A 15,635-nucleotide genomic window follows, 5' to 3' on the forward strand; every position below is an offset into this window, starting at 1 on the left:
GCTGTACTCCTTCGCCGTATTCAAAGCCATGAGCCATATGCTGTGCATCGGTTACGGCCGGCAGGCGCCCGAGAGCCTCTCTGACATTTGGCTCACCATGCTGAGTATGATCGTAGGAGCCACCTGCTACGCCGTCTTCATTGGCCACGCCACCGCTCTCATCCAATCGCTGGACTCCTCCAGGAGGCAGTACCAGGAAAAGGTGAGCAGGATGGGGGGGGGGGGGGGGGTGGGAGAGTATGAACGCCCCACCACTGAGGGGGCCAATGTCCCCGCGGAGCTCCACGTGTGTGTGTCTGTGTGTATGTGTGTTTGTGTGTGTGTGTGTATGTCTGTGTGTCTATGTGTATGTGAGTGTGTGTGTATGTGTAGTTGTGTGTGAGTGTGTGTGTGTGTACGTGTGTGTGTGTGTGTGTGTGTGTGTGTGTGCGTGCGTTCGTGTGTGTGTGTTATGTCAACCCCTTCCCTGATAGGTTCCCTCCTTGGCTGAGGCAGCTTTTTAAAACCTTGCCGGCGGCGGTTGTAATTATTGTTTTGCTCTGTTGTGTTCCACGAGCCTGGCTTTGTAAAGAGAAACTCTGCCGCCACTTCACAACCCCGCCGCGGAACAACGGCACGAAGAGACGGGGTGCCGAGCTAGAGCACCTGTGTATTTCTATGTTTAGTACACGCAGGCCCGGGCCTCAACACATCTCACTGCAACCCCTCACATGAACCTCCTCCAGTGGCGGGTCCCAGAGGTCACACGAGACGCTTTGCCTCGTATGACCTTGTGACCTTCAGAGCCCTACAGAGCCCTTCAGAGCCACTCCCTGTTTATATCGAAATTAAATAAAGAACGCAACCTGTCTAAGCAGGTCTGGTGGGGGGGGGGGGGGTTAGGGCTAGCACTAGCCCCGGAGCGCTAGCGTTGTAGCACCCGCCCTGGAGCGCAGCACAGTCTGCTCTCTGTTTCCAAGCAGAGTCTCGCCGGCTGGGGAGCCAGTGGGAGTGTTGCTGGCTGCCGGCAGCCAATCAGAGGCTGCAGGTCTGTGCGGCCAGGTAGAGCCACATCGTATGTGGGCTGGAGGCTGACGTGAGACGTAGGGAGGGACGGGCAAAGGGGGAGAGCTGTGGAGAGCTGGAAGTGTGTGTTTTTGTGTGTGTGTGTGTGCGAGTGAAAGAGAGAGAGAGAGAGAGAGAGAGAGAGAGAGAGAGACAGAGAGAGAGAGAGAGAGAGAGAGAGAGAGAGAGAGAGAGAGAGAGAGAGAGAGAGAGAGAGAGAGAGAGAGAGAGAGAGAGAGAGAGAGACAGAGACAGAGACAGAGAGAGCGAGGGGGCAGGTGACTGGGAGTGTGTGCATTTCAGATTGTATTTGTGTGTGTGTGAGAGCGAGAGAGGGTGAGGGTGCATTTTGGTTTTTGTGTGTTTGTGTGCGTGCGTGTTTGTGTGCGTATGGGAGACATGATGTCCCCTTGGGCAACAGCAGCGGAATTGATGAGGCAGCAGACCTGTGCGTCCTGCCAATGTCGTCCTGAAGGTGACGTAGCCAATCATGGCCGCTTCCCTCTGCCCACTCCAGCCCGCATCTCTGCACTCTCCGTCGATGTCTCTCTCTCTCTCTCTCTCTCTCTCTCTCTCTCTCTCTCTCTCTCTCTCTCTCTCTCTCTCTCTCTCTCTCTCTCTCTCTCTCTCTCTCTTTCTCACTTCTTCCCTCTCTCTCCCTCTCCCTCTTCTCTCCCTCTCCCTCTCTCCCTCTCCCTCTCTCTCTCTCCCCCTCAATCTCTGTCTCTCTCTCCCTCCCTCTCTCTTTCCCTCTCTCTTCCTCTCTCTCTCCTGCTCTTTCCCTCTCTCTCTCTATAACTCTCTATTGGCCTTATTCACTCCGCCTCCCTCTAGCCTGTCTTTCTCCCTGTCTTTCTTCCCTCCCCCTCCTCACCTCTCCATGGCGGTGCTCTAGCCTTTGCCTCCTATCTCCCTCTCCTGCCTCTATCTCTCCTGCCTCACATCCCCGTCTCTCTCTCTCTCTCTCTCTCTCTCTCTCTCTCTCTCTCTCTCTCTCTCTCTCTCTCTCTCTCTCTCTCTCCCTCTCTCTCTCTCTCCTCTCCCTCTCCCTCTCTCTCTCTCTCTCTCTCTCTCTCTCTCTCTCTCTCTCTCTCTCTCTCTCTCTCTCTCTCCCTCTCTCCCTCTCTCTCTCTCTCTCTCTCTCTCTCTCTCTCTCTCTCTCTCTCTCTCTGTGTCTGTGTCTCTCTCTCTCTCTCTCTCTCTCTCTCTCTCTCTCTCTCTCTCTCTCTCTCTCTCTCTCTCTCTCTCTCTCTCCCTCTCTTTCTCTCTCCCTCTCTCTCTCTCTCTCTCTCTCTCTCTCTCTCTCTCTCTCTCTCTCTCTCTCTCTCTCTCTCTCCCTCTCTCTCTTTCTTTCTCTCTGGTTGTGTGTGTCCTTGGGAGAGCCTCTGGCTGGCTGGTGGCGGGAGGGGGGGTTGAAGGAGTAGGATAGGAGGAAGAAGAATCGCGGTTCGGGAGACAGAGAGGACTTGCCATGCATGCAATGCCCCAGTCATAGACCGAGTGAGTTATGTATTTCAGACAGATAGGACTTGCCATCCATACGTCTCGGTGCAATGTCCCAGTCCCAGACGGAGGGAGCTATGTATATCAACTCCAACAGACTTCTGCCTTTTCTTCTTCTGGGGTTGGATTATTCTTCCTAATGTGCCTTGGATGCAAGCTTTGTTTCTTCACTATGAAGTTACTGGCTGACAACCCGCTTAACACATTGGACACGTGGTTGTCGCTTTCCAATAAGGTCCGGCAGTATTTTGGTTTTTTTCGCCTAAACACATACCCAAATGGAAAAGCTTATAACACAGTAACCCTAAGTCCTAGATGGATGTATGATACTTCATTTGAAAGCTGACAAGCTCTAGTTTCTGTAGATATGTTTATTTGGCATGTGTCATACACACAACCTAAATGACATCAGTTCAGACATGGCTCTAAAGCAATTTTTTTGTTTTCGAAAATAATGGGTCATATTTGAACTACAATAACTAGGATGTGCTTTATGTAAGGCATATGGCAATATGCCAAATACCTTCTACATCATGCCAACTACACCTGGAAAAAAATTTGGAGTTCTAGGCCTAAAGCTTTGGGAGTTAATGGAGTTTTTATGGTGTGTGGTCACTGGCGGCCCAAACCTCTCCAAAATGTCTCCAAAATGGCCAAATTGTGCCAAATGCATTTACTCACTTCTGTGACACTGGAAACATTACTGAAGCATTTTGGTGACTATAAAACCTTTCTCCATGATTCAAAACATAATTTTTTCACACATTCATTTGATATGGCCATATTGAGATATTGTCATGTGATGAGACACTACCGGATCTCTCACGACCACCTTCAGTAGGAGTGGGGGCCGGGGGTCTGCCTGTCTGGCTTTGCGGCTCCCAATCCGCATCACTGTCCTCAGACATTGACCTACAAACACAATGCAATGCACAAATGTCACCAAATATAATGAAGAAATATATAAATGCAATTCAATGGGGTGTTATTTACATAGAAAACAAATAAACATTTCATTTATATCATTTCTGTCATTTTTTCATTTATATATATAATGTATACTATATAACTATACTGCATTGTTCACTGTAAGCATAAAAACCCACACACAAAAATACACATAGATGGCGTCACTCACCGATCTAAGACTTCGTCCAATTGTTGCTTGAACATCTCCTCTATCTCAGAATCATATTGGCTGTCTTCGCTGTCCTCGGATGAAGCCAAAATCAAAGCGAGGGCTTCTTCATGTGTGTAATATTTCGTTTTCTTCGTTGATTTCGCCATTGTAAACGGCGAAATCAATGTGATCAATGTGTGCGGCGTGCGTCCTGGTCCGCTGGAGGCTCTGTCATGCGCAAAGCGAGTTGTCTGCCGTGATGACGCAGCTGTATATCTCGGCTCATACGTATCACACCTGGACACGCCTGGTAGCGTTGGAAAGGTAAACTCATTGGCTAGAAGCCCAAGTGACTGATATATCAATAGCCAATACGCTGTCCCTATACTAAAGCCGCGTAACAAAGTAAACAAAGCCCATTGGCCCTTCGAACTGGGAGCGCTCCATCTACTTCACGGGCTGTACCGGGGTGAAAACTGAACAGAAAAAGACGGGGACACTTTCATTTTGTAGCCAGCAAAGTGATGAAAACAAGCATACCCAACAACTCCATACTGGAGGTAGAGAAAATAGCCATGCGGCTTTGAAAAGCTGGATGTTAGTTGACGAACAAAGTTTGGAGATGGTAAACAAATGGACTTTACACGACAATATTCACAAGCTGGAATAATTTTATGAAAAACCATGTGGATGCTTTTGATCAGTGGATTCTCACGGACATTTGGAATATAAATAATTGAGGAATGGACACATATTACGGTTCTCGGATTGCTTCAAAGGTAGGGAGTCTCTCTGTTTTATTGGCATTTCCGGTTTACCATGCTGGTTAATATCAATATTTATGGTTTTGTGCTCATGATTTATGAAAAAAAAAAACCGGATGAATAAATTGTGGAGATTCTACCCTTTCTAACGATGTATAGAATGTCTGTAATGATGAAAGTTGAAGCGGGTTATGTCGCTGCGTAGTGGGAACATGTGGTCAACAAACACAAATCGCCCACCGGTGGGCGAATGGGTCTTAAGAGGTTAAAAACGACAACAACAACAACAACAAGGCGAATCACCATGGGAACTCGTCTGTTTGGGGTGGTGTGCTCCGTGAAACAGATGGCGAGGAGCTGTCGCGGCTTCAAAGGCGTTCTCTGCTCTTCCTCTCGGGGACTCACCTGTATTCACCAGGCTTCACACGCAACATGGGGCTTCCCAGGCCCCCCCCCCCCCCCCCCCATCACGTTATCTCGACTGCTCTGTCGGTAGGACCGCTTGAGGAAGATACACAACCTGTTAGCTAGTGGATAACACTAGGAATGACTGAAACATAATTTGGAGTAGCATTAGTGTATAGTACAGAGTGTAGCTTAGCTCAGTCATATTCTTATGCTTTAACAGCAATAACTGACTCACTTTAAGTTAACAAATTATCCAAAATGTAGCCCTAGCAAACATTCTCCCTCACAAATCTCCTTTGTCACATGTCTTTATTCTACCTCCAGAAGTGTCTCCTCTGCTGGCCAATGCCAGTGCATCAAGAACTAGAGCCTGCGGATCCCCTTCGGATGGGCTGTCAGATTCAAACATACACATATTTGTATTTATGTGTTTGCCACTTTTCCATAAGGATTAGTATTGGATACATGCTTATTTAAAACATCCAGAGCCGAAAGTGCCAACCAGGCCAGACAAGCCGATGCTGATAACAGCCCCGCTGAATGGATTAGCCTTGCCTGTGACTCGGGGGCTAACTGGGTGTCATTCTCATCATCTCTGTGGTGTTGGCGGAATGTGCCAGCTAGCATTCCACTGTGGCACTGGGGTGGATTATGTCGAAGCGTCAGAGTTATAAATATATATGTGGGTTATGTTGAATTGCGAGTTTGGAGCTTTTCATTAAGGTCATATTAGAACGCAAAGAACTTCTAACGCCCAGCATATTTGTATTAGAGAGATTGCTTTTGTAAACTTTGGTAAATATCAACAGGTGACCATTGAAACTACGCGTCTTCTAATGAAGACTAGACTCTACAATCTTAATAATATATATTAGAAAAATATGCATTTAGTCTGCATTGAAGTTTTCGTATCATTTTCATTTTCCGGTCTTGTGGACTACTGTGTTTCTCCAAACACTGTGATTTATGATGCCTTCCAAAAGCGACCAATAGGGCAAGTTGTCATGTCTGGCACCTTTCTATCGGAACAATGATTGACAGCTAGTGATACCCTTTGGACATCCAAAAGACATCCGGTAAAAGGTCAGAAAAGGAAACTAAGAGCCAAAAATACTACACCAAAGCACCAGAGTAGCATCCATGATTCCAGGGATGAATACCAATGTTCAGCGCGGTGTTCATGTAGACACACATGCCGTCGCTTTAGAGCGACACAAACCCAGCAGCCGTCCGTCAGTCAGACAGCAGTCAGACAAACAGTTGTGGCTTACTGGCACCGTGCAGCAGGGAACCAGATTGTCCTGTGGCTTCTCCTGCGCGTCCCCTTCCTGTGGCTGCCGTCCTGCCAGAGCAGTGATCCTTCTTGCTCAAGCCCTGTCACAGGCTGCTCCTGTCACCCAGAGACAGGCCTGCTCCGCAGAGACAATGTCCTCAAACATCACCCCCCTAACCTAATGTTTCAGGAAAGGATAGATCCATCTCCCAAAAGAGACATCTACAGTGGCATATTTATATATACGTATATATATATATATAGTTGGAGATATATAATGTATATACTGTATATATATATATTTCCAACTCCTCAAGACCCATATCATCTTTTGATTTAATTTGAGTAGTTGAGACTCAAAGTGAGTTGTTATTACTTTTGCCCATGAAGAAGAATTAAGACGGTTAGGCTAAGCCATGAGTTTGGACTTCAGAACTCATTCTAAAAGTGTCTTAGCAATGTAACGTCAGAGTTTAGCCTGGGAATGAAGTGCATGAATTATAAATCCACGTGGTCTTTGGGGATGAGCCCGAATTAGACTGTCCCATGGAAGTTGTACCAGGAGCCTGGTGGAGGAAGAGGAGAAGAAGAAGAAGAGGAAGATGAAGAATAAATGACAAGAGAACGATAAAAGGAAAGGGGAGAAAAAAATAAAAGGAGAGGAGAGAAGGGCTGAGACTAGTGGGAAAAAAAGAAAAAAACATTGGAAGTAAAAGACTTACGAGAGCGATACCTCTCTGGGGATACATGTGGCGGACAAAGTGACCGAACCCATAGATTTAACACAGGCTGCATTTAGCATCGACTGTGCAGTCTCAGAACCACTCTGACAGTCCACACAATGCGGCAGTCCGGATGGGATGATGTCCGGGATGTCAAGCGTGTGGCGGCGTAGACGCTGTCATCAAATGACACAGAGGATCACTTTGAGTCTGTTTTGTATCGCTGACAGACCCCTCGGGGGGCTGTGACGCATTGGCCCAGCCCCTCGCCCGGCTCCCTCCCTCCTTTTCTTTAAGTGACACCAGAGAGCTGTCGGGTCACCACTTGTCCAAATCAATACATCACTTCTCGGACATGCTGCTCAATAGGCGGGCCGTTAAAACGTTACCTTCCTAGGCCGTGATCGGATCAGCCCTTCATAACACATCGCTCAATGTCCATTTCCATAGGAGGGTGGTTGTCCTCTGAACTTAGCGGGTCAGGGGGTCGAGGGGGGGGGGGGGGGGGGGGGGGGGGGGGGGGAAGAGAGGGAGGGGAGGGGGATCCTCATAGTCGTATGTGTCTCCACTGCGTAGCGCTGCAGTAACAAAGCTGTGGTTTCCTATTTGAAGGCCGGGCTGATTATCATGCAGAAGGCCCTCCTTGCTTTTACAAACAGCTGCAGCATTAACTGTTCCACCCTGGCTGACACGGACACAGTTCAACAGGCCACCTCCCGTCTGCGGATGGCACGCAGCGTTACAATTAACACCACCGGGGCGTCCTGCTGCATTAATGTTGCACTAATGTTGAGGGCTTTTGTTTTCACACATTCCTTCGTGGTTTTTTGAACGGCAATAGGCCCCCCCACGTAAAGGACAGGGTTTGGTTAGACGACTCGTGAGGAGGAGTCAGCTACAGGCAAGGTCGACAAATACTCCAAGTCGAATAACAATCACAGCAATGCATGGGATACTGATGTCCCCATCCACCGTACAACGCAAATACACACACACACACACACACACACACACACACACACACACACACACACACACACACACACACACACACACACACACACACACACACACACACACACACACACACACACACACACACATGCAGAAACAAAACATATGTTTGTTTTTTTCTGCTATGCTATGCATGAACAGGTCCAATCAGCAAAGTAATTCAAGATTGCCAATTGCTCTTTTTTGTTTATGTATCTGGGGCTGGTCTGACCTTGTGTCTCCATTAAGAAGGGCACAGCAGTGCTAGCAGGAGGTGCCATTTTCCAGTGTGCTGGGGGATCAACATTGTATTTCAGTCAGGCTTATCTCTCTGGTGTGTGTGTGATGTATTGGACGGCCATAGAGATGGGTGCGGGCAGCAGCAGTGAAGGAGTGTTTAATAGGACCGTCTCAACATAGAGATTCGGAGGACAGGCTGGCCTAGCTGTTGTCACCCAGCCTGTTTTTTGGACAGCTTTATAGCTTAGAGAGCTGGCCAATTCACACGGTTTAAACGGTGCACATTTAAACTGTGTGTGACGTGAAAGGCAGAATCCGTTTTTATTTTTTATATATTTAACTGCTGCCTTGTTTTAGTGCGCCTACGACATTTGGCTTCAAGTCTGTCCCCAATACATCGAGGCCTCTGCTCAGTAAAATATGTAAGATGAAGAATCAGTTTTTATTGATACTATCTTGACGTTCTCCAGACTTGTTTTAGGACCAGATTAATGTGTTTGTCTGTGGCCAACACACCCAGAGAAAGACCTTCTGCGAGAACGTGTCGGCCGCAGCCTTGTCTGTTGACACAGTGGATCGAGTGTGATTAGCATCCTTGTGAACTGCAAGCGGCCGCCTGAGACGGTGTTGTCCGTGATACTTTACATGCTATTGATCAGGGATTGATTGAATACCCTTGATCAGTCGGTGTGCTTCTCTCTGTGTGGCCGTCTGAAAGGCGGCCACACGTGTGTGATGTTTTTATGAACGCAGCATTGGTCCGAGGCTAATTTCACACTTCAGTGATATCTAACTACTTATCCCTCGGGATTTATGGGTGTATCCATCGTTTAACCAATAACCAATATAAATATAACCGCAAGCGGTGATTAAAGGGGGCCGAGCAAAATTAAAAGTCAAGAACAAACGAATGGAAGATATATAAAATATAACATATAATTGACATATTTAAGGAAAGATGTTCCACTTATAATCCTGAACTGCAGCCTCCTTCACATGGTCAAAATGTATATTGATAAGCACACAACATCCAGAAACTCAAAGCACACATTTCTCAAGTGAATTAAGGGCTTTCTTCAAAGCATACCTGAAAAATCATTGAAATTCTGGGGAAATTAAACATTTGTAGACAAGAATACTAACGGAAGAAATATAAATATGACAGAGTTAATTATGAAAGAAAAATGGTTAATGAAGAAGTTCCCCTTAATGCCATACTGTGTCTTGGCAGTCCAATTCTTGGAAACTAATGACCCGGAATGTTGATTGCCTGATGAATTTCACGTGCTGTTCAATGTTGTGTTTCTTAAATGAGTGGTAATGACAGAATTTCATGTTCAGCTTGTTCATAATGCTCTAATCAGGATCCAAACTCTCAACCTAAGGATTACCAGTACACGGCATTATCCCATTGAGCCACTGACATTCCTGAACTGCATGAAGCCTCATTCACATCTTGAAAATGTCTATTGATTAGCACACAACAGCAAGAAAACTCCAAGCACACATTTCACAAGAAAATTAAGGGCTTTCTTAAAAGAGTACAGATCTGAAAATCTGCACTGTTAATGGTATCCACCTAATGATAGCCGTATGGTAGTTGGTAGATGCATCTGATTTAAGAGATTAATATGATGAAAGAATTTTGAGTCCAGGTCAATCTAGTAAGGAGAATTTTTTTTTTTTTTAAATAGCGCCACCTTTGGGTGCAGTACCACAATTTGGGTTTATGGGTAGTGGGGGTCATTGGTATCCACCTAATAATAGTTGTATGTTTTTTTTATGCAGTAACAAAATGGTCATATAAGAAAAATGGGCTTACTGCTCCAAATGTATTGGCCAATATTTCTCAAATGGAACTCAATAAAACAAATTCTGTTCGATGATTTTTGTGAGGCTTCGTCTAAAGATTTGATGTGGTGATTTTGGTGAATTTTTGATTATTTCTGTAGTTTTATAAATGCATCTGATTCTAGAGATTAATATTCTGAAAGGATTTTGAGTCCAGGTCACCTTTGGGTGCAGTAACATAAGGCTGCAGTATGACCGAGCAGGTCCGAGCAATGGTTAGCTGTGATGCAAAACATAAAAAGGAAATGGACCCATCTTGGTCTATATTAATAATTTCAATGCATTTCTGTATGAGTACATAGAAAATATTCTTGGCACTTAGAAACAAAATTATTTATATAGAAATATGGATAAACACAATCATCAGATGTCAATATGTGACGTTAAGTATTCTGGACGTTTTATTTGTGGCATTTGATGGTGATGGTTTCTTACACCTCTTCCCTGTTATAATGACAAGCTATTGTTTTTCCACTTCTCCATTGGCTCTCAGTACAAACAAGTGGAGCAGTACATGTCGTTCCACAAGCTGCCTTCAGACTTCCGGCAGAAGATCCATGACTACTACGAGCACAGATACCAGGGCAAGATGTTTGATGAGGAGAGCATCCTCGAGGAGCTCAACGAGCCGCTTAGAGAGGTATGGAGGCACCAGAACACACACATGGATGCATGTACACACACACACACACACACACACACGCACACACATGCACCCACACACACACACCCACAAACGTAAGAACACATGCACACACACACACACACACACACACACACACACACACACACACACACACACACACACACACACACACACACACACACACACACACACACACACACACACACACACACACACTACTTACATTCTTACATCCACTTTGCACATTCTATATTTAACATTGAAATATATAGATATTTGATTTGATACATATTTGAAATTATTAATTGGTATTTTATATATTTGTTTGTACGGGTTCTTATTGTTTCATAATTTTCACAATTTCAATGAATTCCTCCATTTCTTCTTGTCAGGAAATCGTCAACTTCAACTGCCGTAAGCTGGTGGCGTCCATGCCACTGTTTGCCAACGCTGAGCCCAACTTTGTGACGGCCATGTTGACCAAGCTGCGGTTTGAGGTCTTCCAGCCCCATGACTACATCATCAGGGAGGGAACCATCGGCAAGAAGATGTACTTCATCCAGCATGGCGTCTGTAACGTCATCACCAAAGGCACCCTGGGAATGAAACTGTCTGACGGATCATACTTTGGAGGTACTTTTATCTTTCTCCAGTTGGTTTTGTAGTAATGGATATTTCAAAGTCTCATTCAGAATTTAGAAGCACAGAAAGACATTTTAATATATATATATATATATATATATATATATATATATATATATATATATATATATACATTGGCCAAATTGTGATATCTTACCTAAATCGACTCTCCTAACGCTTATGCTTATTCCCTGTGCCTCATTGGCTATATCCTAAGCCAATCAGAGAGCTTTTTACATTCCATGATCAATTTCTGCCGAAATCATCAATTTCACCAAAAAATATGTCCTAAGCAATTTTGCTATGAGGCTGACGAATATTGTTATATTATAATATATTGTTCCAAATTGTGTGTACATGTCATGGCGGTGGCAATGCATATCCTGTATGTCGTTTAATACAGTGTACTATATTTCACATCCTATAATCCCATCGCTGTTCCCACCGCTGCACCTCTGCTTCTCCCTCCCTCCCTCCCTCCCTCCCTCCCTCCCTCCCTCCCCCAGAGATCTGCCTGCTGACGCGCGGCCGCCGCACGGCCAGCGTGCGGGCGGAGACCTACTGCCGCCTGTACTCCCTGTCCGTGGACCACTTCAACGAGGTGCTGGAGGAGTACCCCATGATGAGGCGGGCCTTCGAGACGGTCGCCATCGACCGCCTGGACCGCATAGGTAACGCTGCTCAACCTATCAAGGTCCATGGATCGCAATGGCTCTATAGCGCTGGCGCTGTTTGGACCAGTGCCCGGAAAATGACATTCAAGCTGAGGTGGTAATGGTCAAATCAGCGGCTGAACGTGACCTGTGATGTCCCTTCAGAACGACAGCCGACCCTGTAATGATACACTCCGGGGGAACATTGATACCTCTGTTTTCATGGGGCCTCGTTCCCGGGGAGCGGTTGTTCCCCGGTGTTAAAGGACAGCACATTCTATGGTTTTTACTGTTCTCTCTCCTTCTCCGTCGTCCTTAGTTCCACATGAATACCCTTTGCTTCGCTTGCGCTTTTTTCCACCCAAATGAGCTCACATTTGTACGTGTCTGTAAAATGGATCTCTTTTTTTCTCCACACGTCCTAATGCAGGTAAGAAGAACTCCATCCTGATGCACAAGGTGCAGCACGACCTCAACTCCGGCGTGTTCAACAACCGCGAGAACGAGATGATCCAGGAGATCGTCAAGTACGACCGCGAGATGGTCAAGCTGGTGGACCTCCAGCGGCCGCGCGCCATGTCCATGACGCCCTCCATCGGCGGCATGTTCGCCCCGCCCGGGACGTCCCACGGAGCCTCCGCCATCGCCACCCTCCAGCAGGCCGTGGCCATGAGCTTCTGCCCCCAGATGGGGGCCGGCCCCATGGTGGGGCCCGGGACCCTGCAGTCGCCCCGCATGGTCAGAAGGTTCCAGGTGATGCAGAACCTGGCCAGCCCCGTCTCCATGTCCCCCCTGCAGGCCATGACCCCCCAGGGACTGGGAGGGGCCTTCGGGATCTCCAGCCCCCCGGTGCAGAGCCCCCTGGCCGGCCCGGCGAGGACATTCCAGTACATGGGCGGGGCGGGGCCCTCCGGGTCCCAGCTCTCCCTGGTGCAGCACCACGTGCCCAGTCCCACACAGACCCAGCAGAGGCCCCCCTCACACAAGAGCACCCACTCGCTCCACGCTGCCACCCTGAGCCAGGACGCCCGCGCCCGCTCCGCCTCCCAGACCTCGCTCCCTCAGGAGGGGACGCCGCACGCGCCCTCGGCCGCGCCCAGCCCGTCTCCGTCCACGCGCACCTCCAACACCTCCATCGGCCCCGCCCCGCCCCCCCACGCCTGCCAGCCGGGTCCCTCGGGCGTCGCCAGGCCGGCGGGCCCTCCTCAAAGGGTGGCCTTCGCCTCGACCCCTCCCCCCGCCGGGCCCGCCCCCGGTGCGGGGCCCGCCCCCGGTGCCGCCGCCGTGGCGCCCCCAGAACGGGGCGTTTCCAAAAAAGATTCCATCGTCAGCCTTCCAGAGCTAGACTCTGCCAGAAACCGGCTGTCTTCCAACTTGTGACCCTGGTCGAGGTTTCAGGAGGGAGGCCTTCTTTTCTCGGTGGCAGAAGACAAAGTGTTCTCGGTCGTCCAGGGCGATCCCGTTGGCTGGCTCTTTCCACCAATCAAGATCGGCGCCCACGCCACCAGTCGTTGGAACTGGATGCACTGTGCGTCGGTGTGACCGGAGGAGGGGAATGCACAAGTAGAAGACTGACACTATGCCTCGGAGGAGACAAGTTAACGTAGAACCACTGAGGTTGAACTGGCGTGACGGACCGGGCCAGCTCCTTTAGTCTTAGTATCACCCCTTACACTCTGCTTCCAAACACGTATATCGCTGTCTTTACTGTAATGAAATGGAGAAACGTATAATTAATGTTACTTGCATACTGTGTAGAATCCATGCAATGCAATCTAGCAGGAGCTGGACTTATAATGAAAATCAGGGACTTGAAGTCAAATGACAATGACATTTTACGCTTTCAAAAAGTGTTTTGGGTGTAACTCTTTCTGTATAAGCAGTCGTAGCTAAAGAACACATTGCTCTTCATATTGTTTAAAATAATGGTGAAAATAGTATTTTAGACCGCTGGTCGATCTTACATCGATGTGTAAATAGTTAATGAAAAAACGATCAAAAGGATATTATCTTCATTGTATCTATTTAAACCAAAGTTGAGGTCGAACACACAGTCTGGTTGTGTCAGTATCAACTAAAAAAAAGAAAGATAGAAGAAAATGCCATTTATTTAACTGCCTTGATTCAACATTAGAAGCCATACATTTGGTTTGTGTGTATGGTAAGTGTATATCTGTGGGTAAACGTTTGTGCGCGTGAGTCCGTCTGTATGTTTCGGTTCCACTTTACTTTTGAATAGACTATGGAATTTTCATATTCTGGGTTCTGATTGGTCAGGCCGGAGAGAGTTCTGATAGGCTGGGTGACGCCCCGGGCGCCGTTCCTCATTCCTCTAAACCCTGGGATTGGCCGATCGTTGCGGCAGGCCCAGTGTGTCTGCCAGCAAGCTTTATGGAAGGAACTAGTTGTGATCAACTCATACTGTATAATTGCTTGTTTTTGTCCAAGTTTATTGATTAACACATGCAATATAATTCTGCAATACTCTTACCCCGCCTATATATATAAATATATTTGAATATAAATAGCTATAAATATGCTGTACAGGAAAGTGATTTTCTTATTATTTCTTTTTTTTATCGTGAAAACTTCAAGAATCCAGCAGCTTTTGTGGCTTGACTTTAATTATTGTATTCCAGCGACAATGTTCTTAACCAAAAATGTTTGAGCGCTTAATAAGAGGAGATATCGCTTTCTTAATCAAACGAGACACGGGAGAATCCAATAATCCAGACTATTGAAAAAAAGAAAAAAATCCCCAGATATTTGTCTTTAATCCTAAAATAGCCTAAATGCAATGAGAAAAAAAAACACTTGACCTTTACAAAAAACAGAAAGTCCTTATTCTTAAACCTCGCGGAGTAGCCTCTGCCTTTCATATCAGAGAAAAAATGAACAAAACAACTGAATGTCTCTCCACGTTGAGTCTCTCGATGTTAGACCCTGTCATCAAACATTTGGGTTTGAGTCTTTTGATGAGAAAATATACCCATTGTATAGCTGGTGTACTTCGAAAGCCTTCTCTTGCTGAATGTATGCCGTGAGGGGAGAAGGAAGACAGCTAATCAGACATAAACTGCCATGTAAATAAAGGGACCGCGGAGAAGGGGCTCTGATGCAAGGGGGTGGGGGGGGGGGGGGGGGGGGGGGACGCTGTGTGACCTGTTGAGTGGCTGCGTTGTTTTGCTTGGGTTTCAAGGTGTTCAGCGATTGGGCGAAAGGGAGCATGAGTTGGTTAACTTCTTCTTTATTTAAATGGATTTAACTTTGAGCACTGAGGACGTCGGCTTAAGCACCTTGTGTCACACGATGACCTTGAAATCGAAATCAATGGCTCCGTTGTATCCGCAAGGGCCGCGCCACTTCACCCTGCCTCCATCACATGGTTAAAGCGTGAGGTCACAGGAAGGGGAACCAATTAGAATGGAGAATAGGCAGCTGATCCCGCGTGTAATAACAAACAATGCGTCCAACTTTTCCAGCTTTGGAGGTCATTGATCCCAGAGCCCAAACTGTAAAATCAATGCCATGGACGTTTCACTCAGGTTCGCTACCTTTCCAGAGGCATGTATTGATTGTGCAGCATGGCTTCCCATCGATTAATGTAGACTGCCCCCCCCCCCCCCCCCCCCCCCCCCCCCCCCCCCCCCAATACCCACACCCATAATCAACCTGTTGATTTAATCAAACCCAAAATGTCCCCTTGAATTGAGATTGGATTAGAGCCATGTGACGGAACATGTGACTCACGTGTTGTTGATTAGCAGATCTTCTCC

At 47.0% G+C, this 15,635-nt stretch overlaps 1 protein-coding gene across 1 annotated transcript in view; it reads left to right on the forward strand.

Moving 5' to 3' along the window:
• The window catches only part of LOC115549467 (potassium/sodium hyperpolarization-activated cyclic nucleotide-gated channel 2), a gene marked incomplete at its 5' end in the record, with an annotated part of 22,767 nt that extends 7,780 nt beyond the window's left edge, over window positions 1-14,987 (forward strand). The window contains 5 exons of the mRNA XM_030364688.1: window positions 1-202; window positions 10,412-10,558; window positions 10,957-11,197; window positions 11,713-11,877; window positions 12,290-14,987. The exon at window positions 1-202 is cut by the window's left edge and continues 18 nt beyond it. Coding sequence (XP_030220548.1) covers window positions 1-202; window positions 10,412-10,558; window positions 10,957-11,197; window positions 11,713-11,877; window positions 12,290-13,239 — 1,705 coding nt within the window. The remainder of the gene's footprint in view (window positions 203-10,411; window positions 10,559-10,956; window positions 11,198-11,712; window positions 11,878-12,289) is intronic.
• Between the last annotated feature and the right edge of the window lie 648 nt (window positions 14,988-15,635).

This window comes from Gadus morhua, chromosome 8 (genome assembly GCF_902167405.1).
Source record: "Gadus morhua chromosome 8, gadMor3.0, whole genome shotgun sequence".
NCBI classification, from domain to species: domain Eukaryota; kingdom Metazoa; phylum Chordata; class Actinopteri; order Gadiformes; family Gadidae; genus Gadus; species Gadus morhua.